General features: G+C 41.7%; 1 protein-coding gene across 1 annotated transcript in view; it reads left to right on the plus strand.

The window, feature by feature from the left end:
- Positions 1-11,113, plus strand: part of LOC140210475 (dynein axonemal heavy chain 5-like) — a 202,452-nt gene extending 191,339 nt beyond the window's left edge. The window contains exons 78-80 of the mRNA XM_072279452.1: positions 1,823-1,975; positions 4,618-4,852; positions 10,156-11,113. Of these exons, the coding sequence (XP_072135553.1) occupies positions 1,823-1,975; positions 4,618-4,852; positions 10,156-10,307 (540 nt within the window). The 3' untranslated portion in view covers positions 10,308-11,113. The remainder of the gene's footprint in view (positions 1-1,822; positions 1,976-4,617; positions 4,853-10,155) is intronic.
- The last annotated feature ends 3,198 nt before the right edge of the window (positions 11,114-14,311 follow it).

Consider the following 14,311-nt stretch of genomic DNA (forward strand, 5'->3'; position numbering starts at 1 on the left):
GGATCCACAAAGCAATGTCTCCTTGGATCCCATGCCTCCTTACTTTCTCAATAAGCCTTGCATATGGGGTACCTTGTCAAATGCCTTGCTGAAATCCATATACATGTTATACTGAACTAATGAAATTAATAAACAAATGCCTACTAAACTAATTGTGTAGGAAATGTAAGGGCAGATTGTATGGGATATGCCTATCTGGACCCTTTTGAATGCCTCTGTCATATTTGCCACCACCATTGGCAGTGTATTCCAGACACTCACCACCCTGTGTGAAAATAACCTTGTTTCATACCTCTCCTTTGAACGTAGCCCCCTCACCTTAAAAGCATGCCCAACTTGCCATTGACAGTATACTATCCCTTTACAGTTGATCTCCTACAGTGCAACACTTCACATTTGGCTCCATCTGCCATTTCTACAGCCGTGTCTGCAGCTGATTCGTATTCTGCTCTCAGCAGGGACTGGGACCTGTGCAGCGGTCCTCCACATCCAGCACACCCCCCCTTGTCATTTTACCACAGCGAAAAGATCCAAACACTAGCCACTTTTACTCCCCCACCATTTCCCGCCTCCTGCCTAAAGACCATTCCCTCTGTGGTTTCCTGGTTTGCTCATCCCTCCCCATCCACCCCTTCCTGATTCTGGGCTCTTTCCCCTGCAACTTGTTCCTGCACCTCCTCCCTCGCCATTCCAGATGAGGCAAAGATTCACCTGTACCTCCTCCAACCCCATCTACTGCATTTGGTGACACCAAGCGCAGACTGGACATCAGTCTTCCCGAGCCTTGGAACAACCTTGGCATTTACAATGCAAAATGGAGGAACAACACTTCATGTTTCCTCCTCGGGAGCCTACAACTCAATGGGGCATGAACATCAAGATGATCAATTTTAGGTAACCCTCCCATCCTGTGTATTTTACTTTTTCCTCTCTCTCTCCTGATCTCCTCCGGTGCTTCAATTTGTTTCCTTTCCCACCACACCCCCAGAACACACTGTTTACCTGGAATTCCCCCACCTCTCCCCCATCTGGTTTTTGTTCTGTCATCACTTCTTAATCCTTTCCTACCTTATTCAACTTGCCCATCATTCTTCACCCCCTCCTTGGTCTACCAATCAACTCAGGCTTCTCTCTCACCATTGTCCTTGTTTTACTGGTTAACTCTCCTTTCTACTCTGTCCCAATGAAAAATTTTGACCCAAATTTGGAAATTTCCTCTACCCCCCACAGATGCTCTTCGGTCTGCTGAGATCCTCCAGCATAATGTTGCTTGGGACTCCTGCATCTGCAGTCTCTTGTCTCCAATTATTTTATACAGCTAATTTGTAGTAGACTCTCCTGCTGTACTTTTAATGCACATGTTTGTGTGATCCACTGACTGATGGATTTTAACAAAAGGAATCCAAACAATAGCTCACTCTCGTTCTACTTTACATATACTGTATCAATGTACAAATGGTATATGGGAAACACAAATTTTACTACAGAAACAAAGGTAATATTCTGGTGTTCTGATGAACTTTCTTACTAGGACCATACTGAGGGCAACCTTAGTCGAAATAATTCCCTTAGGCAAAATATGTCAATTGATAGAATAAATATTCAGGCATCCATGCATTTGAATTTATACTTTAGGAACAGTACAAATTAGGAATATAACTATTTCTGGAGCTGAAGAGCATAAAAACAATCCTGATATAAATGTTTGTTGTGCATTATCCTTGACAGTATACAGTGTAGAGTTCTGATTCATTTAAAGAAATTGAATCTGTATCTGAAGTGCACGTATTCAATTTTTTTTTTGCTTTTTAATTGAACAAAGGCATCTTGGGCCTCAAGTACTCTGGGTTTCTGGTTCACCGAATTATTGGAAAGGGATCGTCAGTTCCACTCTTGGATATTTGAAGGGAGGCCAAATTGCTTCTGGATGACAGGTTTCTTCAATCCTCAAGGCTTTCTTACAGCCATGAGACAGGTCAGATCATTTGCCTCAAGTCAATCCTGTAGTAGATGATAGGGAATCAAATGTAGTGGACAACAGATGATTGGTCATAATCAATAAATAGCTGTTCTGTTCAATGCTCCGGGTACACATATGCAGGTTTTATACTGGAACATACTGTAGCTCCCAGAAACTGCTTTTATCCTGATCAGGAGTTAAGTTTGTTTGAATCCATTTGAAACTGCGCACAGATTTTGTAAACGGTTTTGCCACTGAAGTGCCTTGATAAATATTTTAAAAACTAACTTAGATTACCAGAGGCCTGTGCTTATGTACCAGGATTTTAACTCCCTACCAAGTTCCATACTAAATTAAGTTTGGTGGGTGTGTAATGGAACAGGACAGGCTGACAGAGTTTTACACTCTGCAAAGTATGCCTTGTAACTACAATGACCATAGTTCAAAAGAACTTCATTGGCTGCAAGCACTTTGGAACATCCTAAAAAGAATGTGGAAGTCAACTCTACTTTTCTCAAACACCTAATTTCTTTTTATGTTGCTTCATTCAACCATAAACCATAGCAATTGCTTTATTATAATTAAAGTTTAGAAGGATAGCATAGCAATTATCGCAACACTTGCAGCTTGGGGCATCAGAGTTTGGAGTTCATTTCTGGTGCCGTCAATAAGAAGTTTGTTTCCCATGAGCACATGGGCTTCATTTGGATGTCCTGGTTTCCTCCCACAGTCCAAAGTGCTACTGGTTAGTAGTTGCTCATTCTAAATTGTCCTGTGCTTAGGCTACAGTTAAATATGTTGGTTGCTGGGCAGTGTGGCTCATTGGGCCAGAATGTGCTGTATTTCTAAATAAATAAAAGAAACCCGATCTATTGTGCAATGAAATATGGATATATCCCTCCTCAGAGTGCATTAGTGTAAGATAATTTAATAACTGTTTTTGTGAAATTGGCATAGTATAAGTCTAATTTTTTTCAAGCTGAATTGATAACAAGGAATCCCTTAATTTCTACTTTTATGAGTGATATGAAGCTTTTTTTCTCAAGCAACTTGAATTATATCTGATTTATTCATATTGAATGAATAATTTTGTCATACCCGGGAGTGGTAGTGGTGATAAGCTCCCACTACCTATAAAGTGCTCCAAAGGGCTTGTGTCTCTGACAGCCTCTGACAACCAAGTCCAACTCTTGGCCTTCACGTGCGGCTTAGCTGTTAGGCTTAGTGGAACTGTTTCTACTGACAAGAGAAAGGGCAAAGGTGGACCACTGGCACCTCAAAACCGGTTGCTTCAGGCAGGTGGAGCTTGTCAGCCTTGGATGGCAGCCCGCCTAGAAGAGGAAAACTCTGATTTTAAACCTCTGCTGCCTTGTGGCCATACCCACCCATGGGAAAGGCTTCGGGAGTAAACCCCGAGGAAGAAATCCAGAGCCGGGGTCCCGAAGGCAGTTTGATGTTGTTTACAACTTCACTCTGGCAACCTCTATGATGACACTGGTGCCAAGCTGTATCGGAGCTTGCCCTTCCCTTGGACTACATCAGTGATGGGGAGAGGGGGAACCGGCTGCATGGGACACAGCTTGTTCTTCAAATCTTCCTACCCAGGCTTGTGCCCTGGAGAGGACACAGTCCTCCAGAGGCGCAAACCCAGGATCCCCGGGATTGACAGCTGCCGATGATGATTCATATAGAATTTTGTCCCTAATTTGACTAACCTTTCATTAGATTGTTCTGCTAAATGTACTGTTAAGACCCATTGAGGGGGACTGCATCATTTCTACAGGGGTAGTGCTGTGCACAATTGAAGCTTGGGCCTAGTAACATTAGGCAGGACAACCTGCATTAGAGACAAGACTGTTATTAACTGCCCAAGCTGATCATGAGCTTTATCATTCAGTAAGATTCTATAAAATGCCAATCTATTCTTTGAGGCAAGAGTACTGAGTCTTTTGCTGAAGAATGAGATTGATATTTGGCCGTGGTAAAGCAGGCTTGACAATTTCCTTGGAAGAATAAATTTTTAAAAAATTGCCCCAATAGTTTCCTCAAGGAACACATGTAATTGATAATTTCTATTTCACTCACATCAGTGCCACCTGGGCATAATATGTTTGAGCTCACTCCACCCAGTTCTTCATAAGTAAGGAATCTTTGTAAAATTATCTAGAATCTTCCATTGAATCAATTCTTTCATTTTGTTTGCTCTTTCATTCTATCTGAGCAAGACCCAAACTGAATGTTAAAGGCGAACAATCTTCACCTTAGTGCAAACATCAACTAACAAACGTATTATATTTTACTAACACAAGAAATTCTGCAGATGCTGGAAATCCAAGCAACACACGCAAAATGCTTGAGGAACTCAGCAGGTCAGGCAGCATCTATGGGAATGAATAAACAGTCGATGTTGTTTTGGGCTGAGACCCTTCTTCAGGACTATATTTTACTACTTTACAGTGTCACATCAACGTGCCTGAAACTGCCTCTGATAATGTCCCTATTGGTCCAGACAATTTAAACATTGAATTTTACTGGTGTCAACTGAAGTTTTTGTTGAATTTTGTAACAGAAGCATCATTCTGATTTTATCTTAAAAAGGTGGTGGGGCATCATTGCCTTAAGCTACATTAAAATGACTTTCTTTTAACTGGTAACAGGAAGTTACACGAATTCATAAGGGCTGGGCTCTGGATAATGTAGTGCTTCACAGTGGAGTCACTAGATTATCAAAGGAAGATATTATACAATCTCCTTCTGAGGGAGTCTACGTCTTTGGCCTGCATCTAGAAGGTGCTGGATGGGACCGCCGCAACCACAGATTGACAGAATCCAAACCAAAAGTTCTTTTTGAAGTGTTGCCTGTAATTCATATCTCTGCTATAAACCACCATGGTAAGTCAGTTCAATCAAGATAGAAATAGACTGCACAGATAACATTTTTAAAAAGTAAATGGAATGAATGACTTAAATCTAATTCTCAATCTTGACAGTGATATCAGGAATATATAGCGTGTTTGTTTTTGCTTTGTTCTCAAATGAAGAAGGAGTCTGAGAGTCTAAGTGGGAGTGCCGAGAAAGACATTTTTGAAATTTTCGTTATTTTTTTTTCTCCAACGGCGTTCTGAGAGGCGGGACTGCGCAGGCGTGTGACGTCGGGCTGTGCAGCGCGGCAGATTTAAAAGGAACAGAGCCTCATAGAGCAGGCAGCGGAGTTTGCGGGCTGCGGAGTGAGCCGGGAGCAGAGTGAAGACTTAAGGGCTTCGGCTCAACGGGCTTAGGCGGAAACAGGCGAGGCGAGGGAGGTTTGGCATTCATTTTCTGTTGTTATTTGAGGAGAGGGGCAGTATGAGTGTGAGGGCAGTTTGCTGTTCTCGGTGTCGGATGTGGGAGGCCCTGGAGTCTACAAGCCTCCCGGACATCTACATCTGCGCCAAGTGCATCGAGATGCAGCTCCTTAGGGACCGCGTTACGGAACTGGAGCTGCAGCTTGATGACCTTCGTCTGGTCAGGGAGAGTGAGGAGGTGATAGAGAGGAGTTGCAGGCAGGTGGTCACGCCGGGGCCACGGGAGGCAGACAAGTGGGTCACGGTTAGGAGGGGGAAGGGGAAAGGTCAGGTAATAGGGAGTACCCCGGTGGCTGTGCCCCTTAACAACAGGTACTCCTGTTTGAGTACTGTTGGGGGGGACAGTTTACCCGGGAGAAGTGACAGTGGCCGTGCCTCCGGCACAGAGTCCGGCCCTGTAGCTCAGAAGGGTAGGGCAAGGAAGAGGAGGGCAGTTGTGATAGGGGACTCGATAGTAAGGGGGTCAGATAGGCGATTCTGTGGACGCAGTCCAGAGACCCGGATGGTAGTTTGCCTCCCTGGTGCCAGAGTCCGGGATATTTCTGATCGTGTCCAAGATATCCTGAAGTGGGAGGGTGAGGAGCCAGAGGTCGTGGTACATATAGGTACCAATGACATAGGTAGGAAAAGGGATGAGGTCCTGAAAGGAGAATATAGGGAGCTAGGAAGGGAGTTGAGAAAAAGGACCGCAAAGGTAGTAATCTCGGGATTACTGCCTGTGCCACGCGACAGTGAGAGTAGGAATGCGATGAGGTGGAGGATAAATGCGTGGCTGAGGGATTGGAGCAGGGGGCAGGGATTCAAGTTTTTGGATCATTGGGACCTCTTTTGGCGCAGGCGTGACCTGTACAAAAAGCACGGGTTGCACTTGAATCCTAGGGGGACCAATATCCTGGCAGGGAGATTAGCGGGGGCTACTGAGGTGACTTTAAACTAGAATGGTTGGGGGGTGGGAATCAAATTAAAGAGGCTAGGCGTGAGGAGGTTAGTTCACTACAGGGGGATGGGAACCAGTGCAGAGAGGCAGAGGGGTGTAAAGTGAGGGTAGAAACAAAAAGTACTATGGAGAAAAGTAAAAGTGGCAGGCCGACAAATCCAGGGCAAGCATTAAAAAGGGCCACTTTTCAGCATAATTGTATAAGGGCTAAGAGAGTTGTAAAAGAGCGCCTGAAGGCTTTGTGTGTCAATGCAAGGAGCATTCGTAATAAGGTGGATGAATTGAAAGTGCAGATTGTTATTAATGATTATGATATAGTTGGGATCACAGAGACATGGCTCCAGGGTGACCAGGGATGGGAGCTCAACGTTCAGGGATATTCAATATTCAGGAGGGATAGACATGAAGGAAGGGGAGGTGGGGTGGCGTTGCTGGTTAAAGAAGAGATTAACGCAATAGAAAGGAAGGACATAAGCCGGGAAGATGTGGAATCGATATGGGTAGAGCTGCGTAACACTAAGGGGCAGAAGACGCTGTTGGGAGTTGTGTACAGGCCACCTAACAGTAGTAGTGAGGTCGGAGATGGTATTAAACAGGAAATTAGAAATGTGTGCAATAAGGTAACAGCAGTTATAATGGGTGACTTCAATCTACATGTAGATTGGGTGAACCAAATTGGTAAAGGTGCTGAGGAAGAGGATTTCTTGGAATGTATGCGGGATGGTTTTTTGAACCAACATGTCGAGGAACCGACTAGAGAGCAGGCTATTCTGGACTGGGTTTTGAGCAATGAGGAAGGGTTAATTAGCAATCTTGTCGTGAGAGGCCCCTTGGGTAAGAGTGACCATAATATGGTGGAATTCTTCATTAAGATGGAGAGTGACATAGTTAATTCAGAAACAAAGGTTCTGAACTTAAAGAGGGGTAACTTTGAAGGTATGAGACGTGAATTAGCTAAGATAGACTGGCAAATGACACTTAAAGGATTGATGGTGGATATGCAATGGCAAGCATTTAAAGGTTGCATGGATGAACTGCAACAAATGTTCATCCCAGTTTGGCAAAAGAATAAATCAAGGAAGGTAGTGCACCCATGGCTGACAAGAGAAATTAGGGATAGTATCAATTCCAAAGAAGCAGCATACAAATTAGCCAGAGAAAGTGGCTCACCTGAGGACTGGGAGAAATTCAGAGTTCAGCAGAGGAGGACAAAGGGCTTAATTAGGAAGGGGAAAAAAGATTATGAGAGAAAACTGGCAGGCAACATAAAAACGGACTGTAAAAGCTTTTATAGATATGTAAAAAGGAAAAGACTGGTAAAGACAAATGTAGGTCCCCTACAGACAGAAACAGGTGAATTGATTATGGGGAGCAAGGACATGGCAGACCAATTGAATAATTACTTTGGTTCTGTCTTCACTAAGGAGGACATAAATAATCTTCCAGAAACAGTAGGGGACAGAGGGTCCAGTGAGATGGAGGAACTGAGCGAAATACATGTTAGTAGGGAAGTGGTGTTAGGTAAATTGAAGGGATTAAAGGCAGATAAATCCCCAGGGCTGGATGGTCTGCATCCCAGGGTGCTTAAGGAAGTAGCCCAAGAAATAGTGGATGCATTAGTGATAATTTTTCAAAACTCGTTAGATTCTGGACTAGTTTCTGAGGATTGGAGGGTGGCTAATGTAACTCCACTTTTTAAAAAAAGAGGGAGAGAGAAACCGGGGAATTATAGACCGGTTAGCCTAACGTCGGTGGTGGGGAAACTGCTGGAGTCAGTTATCAAAGATGCGATAACAGCACATTTGGAAAGCGGTGAAATGATCGGACAAATTCAGCATGGATTTGTGAAAGGAAAATCATGTCTGACGAATCTCATTGAATTTTTTGAGGATGTAACTAGTAGAGTGGATAGGGGAGAACCAGTGGATGTGGTATATTTGGATTTTCAGAAGGCTTTTGACAAGGTCCCACACAGGAGATTAGTGTGCAAACTTAAAGCACATGGTATTGAGGGTAAGGTATTGGTGTGGGTGGAGAGTTGGTTAGCAGACAGGAAGCAAAGAGTGGGAATAAACGGGACCTTTTCAGAATGGCAGGCGGTGACTAGTGGGGTACCGCAAGGAGCAGTGCTGGGACCCCAGTTGTTTACAATATATATTAATGACTTGGATGAGGGAATTAAATGCAGCATCTCCAAGTTTGCGGATGACGCGAAGCTGGGTGGCAGTGTTAGCTGTGAGGAGGATGCTAAGAGGATGCAGGGTGACTTGGATAGGTTGGGTGAGTGGGCAAATTCATGGCAGATGCAATTTAATGTGGATAAATGTGAAGTTATCCACTTTGGTGGCAAAAATAGGAAAACAGATTATTATCTGAATGGTGGCCGATTAGGAAAAGGGGAGGTGCAACGTGACCTGGGTGTCATTATACACCAGTCATTGAAAGTGGGCATGCAGGTACAGCAGGCGGTGAAAAAGGCGAATGGTATGCTGGCATTTATAGCGAGAGGATTTGAGTACAGGAGCAGGGAGGTACTACTGCAGTTGTACAAGGCCTTGGTGAGACCACACCTGGAGTATTGTGTGCAGTCTTGGTCCCCTAATCTGAGGAAAGACATCCTTGCCATAGAGGGAGTACAAAGAAGGTTCACCAGATTGATTCCTGGGATGGCAGGACTTTTATATGAAGAAAGACTGGATGAACTGGGCTTGTACTCGTTGGAATTTAGAAGATTGAGGGGGGATCTGATTGAAACGTATAAGATCCTAAGGGGATTGGACAGGCTAGATGCAGGAAGATTGTTCCCGATGTTGGGGAAGTCCAGAACAAGGGGTCACAGTTTGAGGATAGAGGGGAAGCCTTTCAGGACCAAGATTAGGAAAAACTTCTTCACACAGAGAGTGGTGAATCTGTGGAATTCTCTGCCACAGGAAACAGTTGAGGCCAGTTCATTGGCTATATTTAAGAGGGAGTTAGATATGGCCCTTGTGGCTACGGGGGTCAGGAGGTTTGGAGGGAAGGCTGGGGCGGTGTTCTGAGTTGGATGATCAGCCATGATCATAATAAATGGCGGTGCAGGCTCGAAGGGCCGAATGGCCTACTCCTGCACCTATTTTCTATGTTTCTATGTTTCTATGTTTTCAAATACTGGAAATCCACAATAAAAACAGAAAATGCTGGAAACAGTTCTGGAAGATGTTCCAGGCAATGATTACCTCCAACAATAACCTAACGACCCATCCTTGACATTCAAAGCCATTACCATTGCCCAGAAACTCAACTGGACCTAGCACATAAATATTATAGGCAGAGGCTGGGTATCTTGTGGTGAATGACACATCCTCTGAGCCACCAAGGCCTTTATGTCATTTCCAAATCAGGAGCATGAGAAATACTCAGCATTTAATTGAAAGAATCTGGTGATAACAACTTGAAGCTTGACACCTTTCAGGAAGCAGCAGCTCATTTGATTGCTGCTCCATTAACTACCCTCAACATTTGTTTCTATCACCTACAGTTACTCCTCTGGGCTTCTCCAGTAACACCACCTGAATCCATGACCTGTACCATCAGGAAGGACAAATAGGAGCAACTGTTTTGTAACCATCACAGGCAGATTCCCCTCCAAATTATCTACCATGTTGACTAGGAAGTGTATCACTTGCCTTTCATAGTCACCCTAGAAATTAGGCCCAACAGCAACATTGGAGGACCTTCACTAGGACTGTAGTGGTTCAAGAAAGTGACTCACCCCATTGTTGGGACCTTACTAAATGTTGGACTTGACAATGTTGCTCTGCTCCTAAAAATGAATGAAAATCATTTTTCCAAGAAATGATTTAATTAATGTTTCTAACTGCTTGATTCAGCCCTTGAAATTCTTAGATTTTAATAGCAATTTTTTACTTCTGCAGATTCTAAAGATGTAAGGGTGTATTCCTGCCCTGTCTATAAAAAGCCGCTAAGAACCGATTTCAATTACATTGCTGCTGTTGATTTGAAAACAAGCCAGCCTCCTGATCACTGGGTACTGAGGGGTGTTGCATTGCTCTGTGATGTGAAGTAGAATATTTACTCAATGATAAAGATCCAGGAGAAGCATGAAAATGAAGAGGAAACAACACCGATTGGATATTAATAGCTACATACTAGTGTGGTTGTGTTTCAGTTGTCTATTATTCAGTTTTCATTGAAAGAAACCTCACCATCTCTGTGCTGCAACAAAAATCCTTCACCTTCTTTTAAAGCAGTCGTTAGCAATGATCATGTAAAATCAGGCTGAGCTTAGTTCATCTATAATAACATAATGATTGTGCAGCAAAAGCCACAGACCTGCTTCCACGTGATCATAAAGTCTCAAAGGTCTAGTTACTCATTGAGTGAAATTTAGTTGTAGTAATAAATAATCATATAATTGAACCTACAAGTGGTTTGATTATTGTATGCCATGACAACTTGGAATATAGTCACATTATTTCCATGCTCAGCAGTCAACTAATGAACTACATGCTAGACACTTGCAAAATTGCTGATTTGCTCATATGTGCTACAGATGCAACCAATAAACTCAAAAAACTATAAAGCATTGCAATTACTGCACAGACAGAATTGTTTGAGCTTTTCATCTGAAGAACTCTACCTTTACCTGGTCTCTTAATTATTTTGATTTCTGCAAATTGTGAGTGAAATGTGGAGAACCTGCTATTATCCAATTATTAAGAATTATCAGTTTCAATATACATAATTAATAGAAATTAACCAGCAATTATTTTGAATAGAAATTATGGAGGAATTATATTGCATGTTCATGGTATTAAGGATATTCTTCATTTTATATTAAAAGTAATGAAGTTTGCAAATAATTATTGTCTGCGTGGAAATTGTAAGGTATGAAATAAAGATTTGATTTATCCTTCCAAAATCATCATACAAGATCATTGTTTCCTAGGACATGAATGAAAATAGGCAAGTCTCGTGCCAAGATTCTGTACAGATTTTGCCAGGGAATATGCTCAAAACTCTGTAGTTCTCTGGTAGGGAGTGTATAACAGAACACGGGCTAGGGGACTTTTTTGGTGCAAGTGCTCCATTAGTATTGTGAAGATACATTGAACTCAATGATATGGATAAAATAGCTTCTTTAAATTATTTATAGTGTTTTCATTTTCATCGTATCAATTTAAAAAGTGAAATACTTACCCTTTGGCCTTACATAGATAGTAGGGAAAATACTGGTATCTACAATAAAGGAAGTGATAGAGACATTAAAAAATGATTGAACAGGGATAACAAGGACATATGAAAGGCAAATTATATTTCACTCGTTTGAGTTCTTTGAGAATATAACTAGTTGTGTAGATGAGAAGATATATTAGGAATCTCAGAAACATGGAGAGGTCAACACAGGCTGGTGAACAAAGTCAGAACCACTCAAGTTATGGGTAACATTGTTGTGTGGATAGAGGCTTGGTTAAGTACGAATAAAAGGGTTCTTTGGAGTTGGCAGGATGTATCATTTGGAGTCCAACTATTCACCATAACTTTCAATAATTCAACTGAGGTGAAGAAACACACTATTTCTAAGTTTGGTAATATTCCCCGAAGTGCAGAATTGAGTCGTGAAGAAGATGCAGATGATTCAAGGGACACAGACAAACAAAGTTAGTGAGCAACAATAATGCTAAATGAATAAATGTGATCCTCATCAGAAGTTTTGGGAAATGCTGATGTTCCTTAGGGACCTAGGGGTCTTTTTACATGTTACTTAAGACTAACATGAAGGTGGAGCAGGGAATGAGAAAGGAAAATTGTACATTGGGTTTTATAAAAAGATTAAAAAAGAAGTTGAGAATATTTTAAGGGGATGGTTAAACTACAATGGGATCCACACCATTAAAAGGACATACTGCAAGAGCATGTGGATTGAAGTTTTACCAGACTGGTTCTTGGAAATGGGGTTCATCATATAGGAGCAGCTAGGCTTTTAGCTCATGGAAACAAAGTTCTTTGAGAGTATAACAGAGTGGGTACTGAGAGAATGATTCCTCCTGATGTAAACAGGGGTCATAGTCTCACAAAAACAGTGCTGGAATTTGAGTATGGTGGTTCTTTGGAATTCTCATAAAGGGCTGTGGAATCATAGGTAATTGCACTCAAAGCGGAAATCAATGGATGCCTGGATTTAGAGAAATCAAGCAGTTCTAGGGATAGAACAGAAAATTTGTGATAAAAGAGCCACCATAAATTTGTTGGATAACAGACCACCAAATTAATGACCTGCTAGTGTTTTGTGTTTTCGTGCTTTGCTTGTCTGTTAATGATACTGCTAGGAACAAATTACTGCTTCTTCCAATTCTGCCATTCATTTGGTTTGAGTGGACTCTATTGATACGTAGAAGCTTGTTGAAAGCTATTATCTTATAAGGAAACAAGAGTCCAGAAAGTGCAATTAATTTAAGGGATAAAAAGATAACTTTATCTAATTATTACTCTACATTGGGTAATACTTTATTTTCCCAGATATTCAAATTGCCTTAACTACCCTGCATTCCACCTGCCGCTATAACAGAACCATAAAGTATATGTTTGGTGACACATTTTACAATTTGAATTTCCTTTCAAGTGGTCAGGTTATAAAAAGAATCATGTGTAAAGTTCCACTTACCACACAAATTGTTTACAATGTATGCACGCAGAAGACCACTAGACTAGCACCCAAGCATATTAAACAAGATCTACTGTCATTGCTAATGAAAACAGGACTCTACCAACACAATAACTTAAGAAGTGAATGCTGGCATGACAATCTTGCATAAACACTTTCTTGCCCACCATAATAAATGCTGCAATATGTCTAATTCTTCACAAAAGAGACCTGCAGACCAAATCATTGTGGAACAATTGCACCAGCTACTGTCCTTTCATGCCTCACTACTTGGGCTGGATACCAAGCACCAGTCTTGGTGATCCTCTTAGCCTCAAGTCGGTTGTACAGAGCTTGTATGCTTCAAGGCTACAGATTGAAGTTTTGCAATATATTTGACAGAAGGCAAAGTTGGGGACTGCTCTTCATTTTTAGCAAACCCTTTTAAAATGACATTCACATTGTGCTAATTTGCAACTACTAGTATTGAAATAAATAATGATCTGCACACATTTGTTTATGATTTACTAAAGCAAAATAATTAGACTTATCTTCTCCTTTGTTTCCTGATGCATATCCCCATTGACGTCTCAGGTAGGTGGTGTGCAAGAGTCAGGGAGTGTCAGCTCCACCATTGGATGACTTATAATTTAATCACAATAATGTATTACAGTAGATCTCTTGTTCAGTGTGCTACCCGGTTTAGGAAACTGATGATTATGCTATAAAGTAATATAGTGTATATTAAATTTTTCCAATTCCATTTGGAGGTGAACATCAACTTGCTAAAAACAGAAACAATCACCAAGACCTTTTCAGTATAACCTATAGGAAAACTACTGGAAAAAGGCCATTCTAAGGTACACCCAGTGGCCATGTTGTTAGGTACACCTGTTTATTAATGCAATTATCTAACCAGCCAATTATGTGGCAGTGGCTCGATGCATAAAAGCATGCAGACATGGTCAAAAGATTCAGAAATGTGATCTAGGTGACTTTGTCCATGGAATGACTGTTGCTGCCAGACAGTGTGGTTTGATTATTTCAGAAATGATCCCAGATCTCCTGGGATTTTCATGCACAGCAATCTATAGAGTTTACAAAAAAAAAAAAGAGACATCCCAGTGAGTGGCAGTTGTGGTGAAACCGCCTTGTTAATGAAAAGGTCAGAGGAGAAAAGCCATACTAGTTCAAGCTGACTGAAAGGCTACAAAACTCAAAGAAGAACACGTTACAACAGTAGTGTGCAGAAGAGCATCTCTGAATGTACAACATGTTGAACCTCAAAGTGGATGGGCTACAGTAGCATAAGCCCAAAGGCATGCTGAATGTGAAACAAAAAAGGCAAACAAACTCCAGAGAAAATATGTATCTTCATTTTAAAGCATTGTACATCTCTAAGCTTATGCAATAAATAAACCACAAGA

The sequence above is a fragment of the Mobula birostris genome, chromosome 15, assembly GCF_030028105.1.
Source record: "Mobula birostris isolate sMobBir1 chromosome 15, sMobBir1.hap1, whole genome shotgun sequence".
NCBI classification, from domain to species: Eukaryota; Metazoa; Chordata; class Chondrichthyes; order Myliobatiformes; family Myliobatidae; genus Mobula; species Mobula birostris.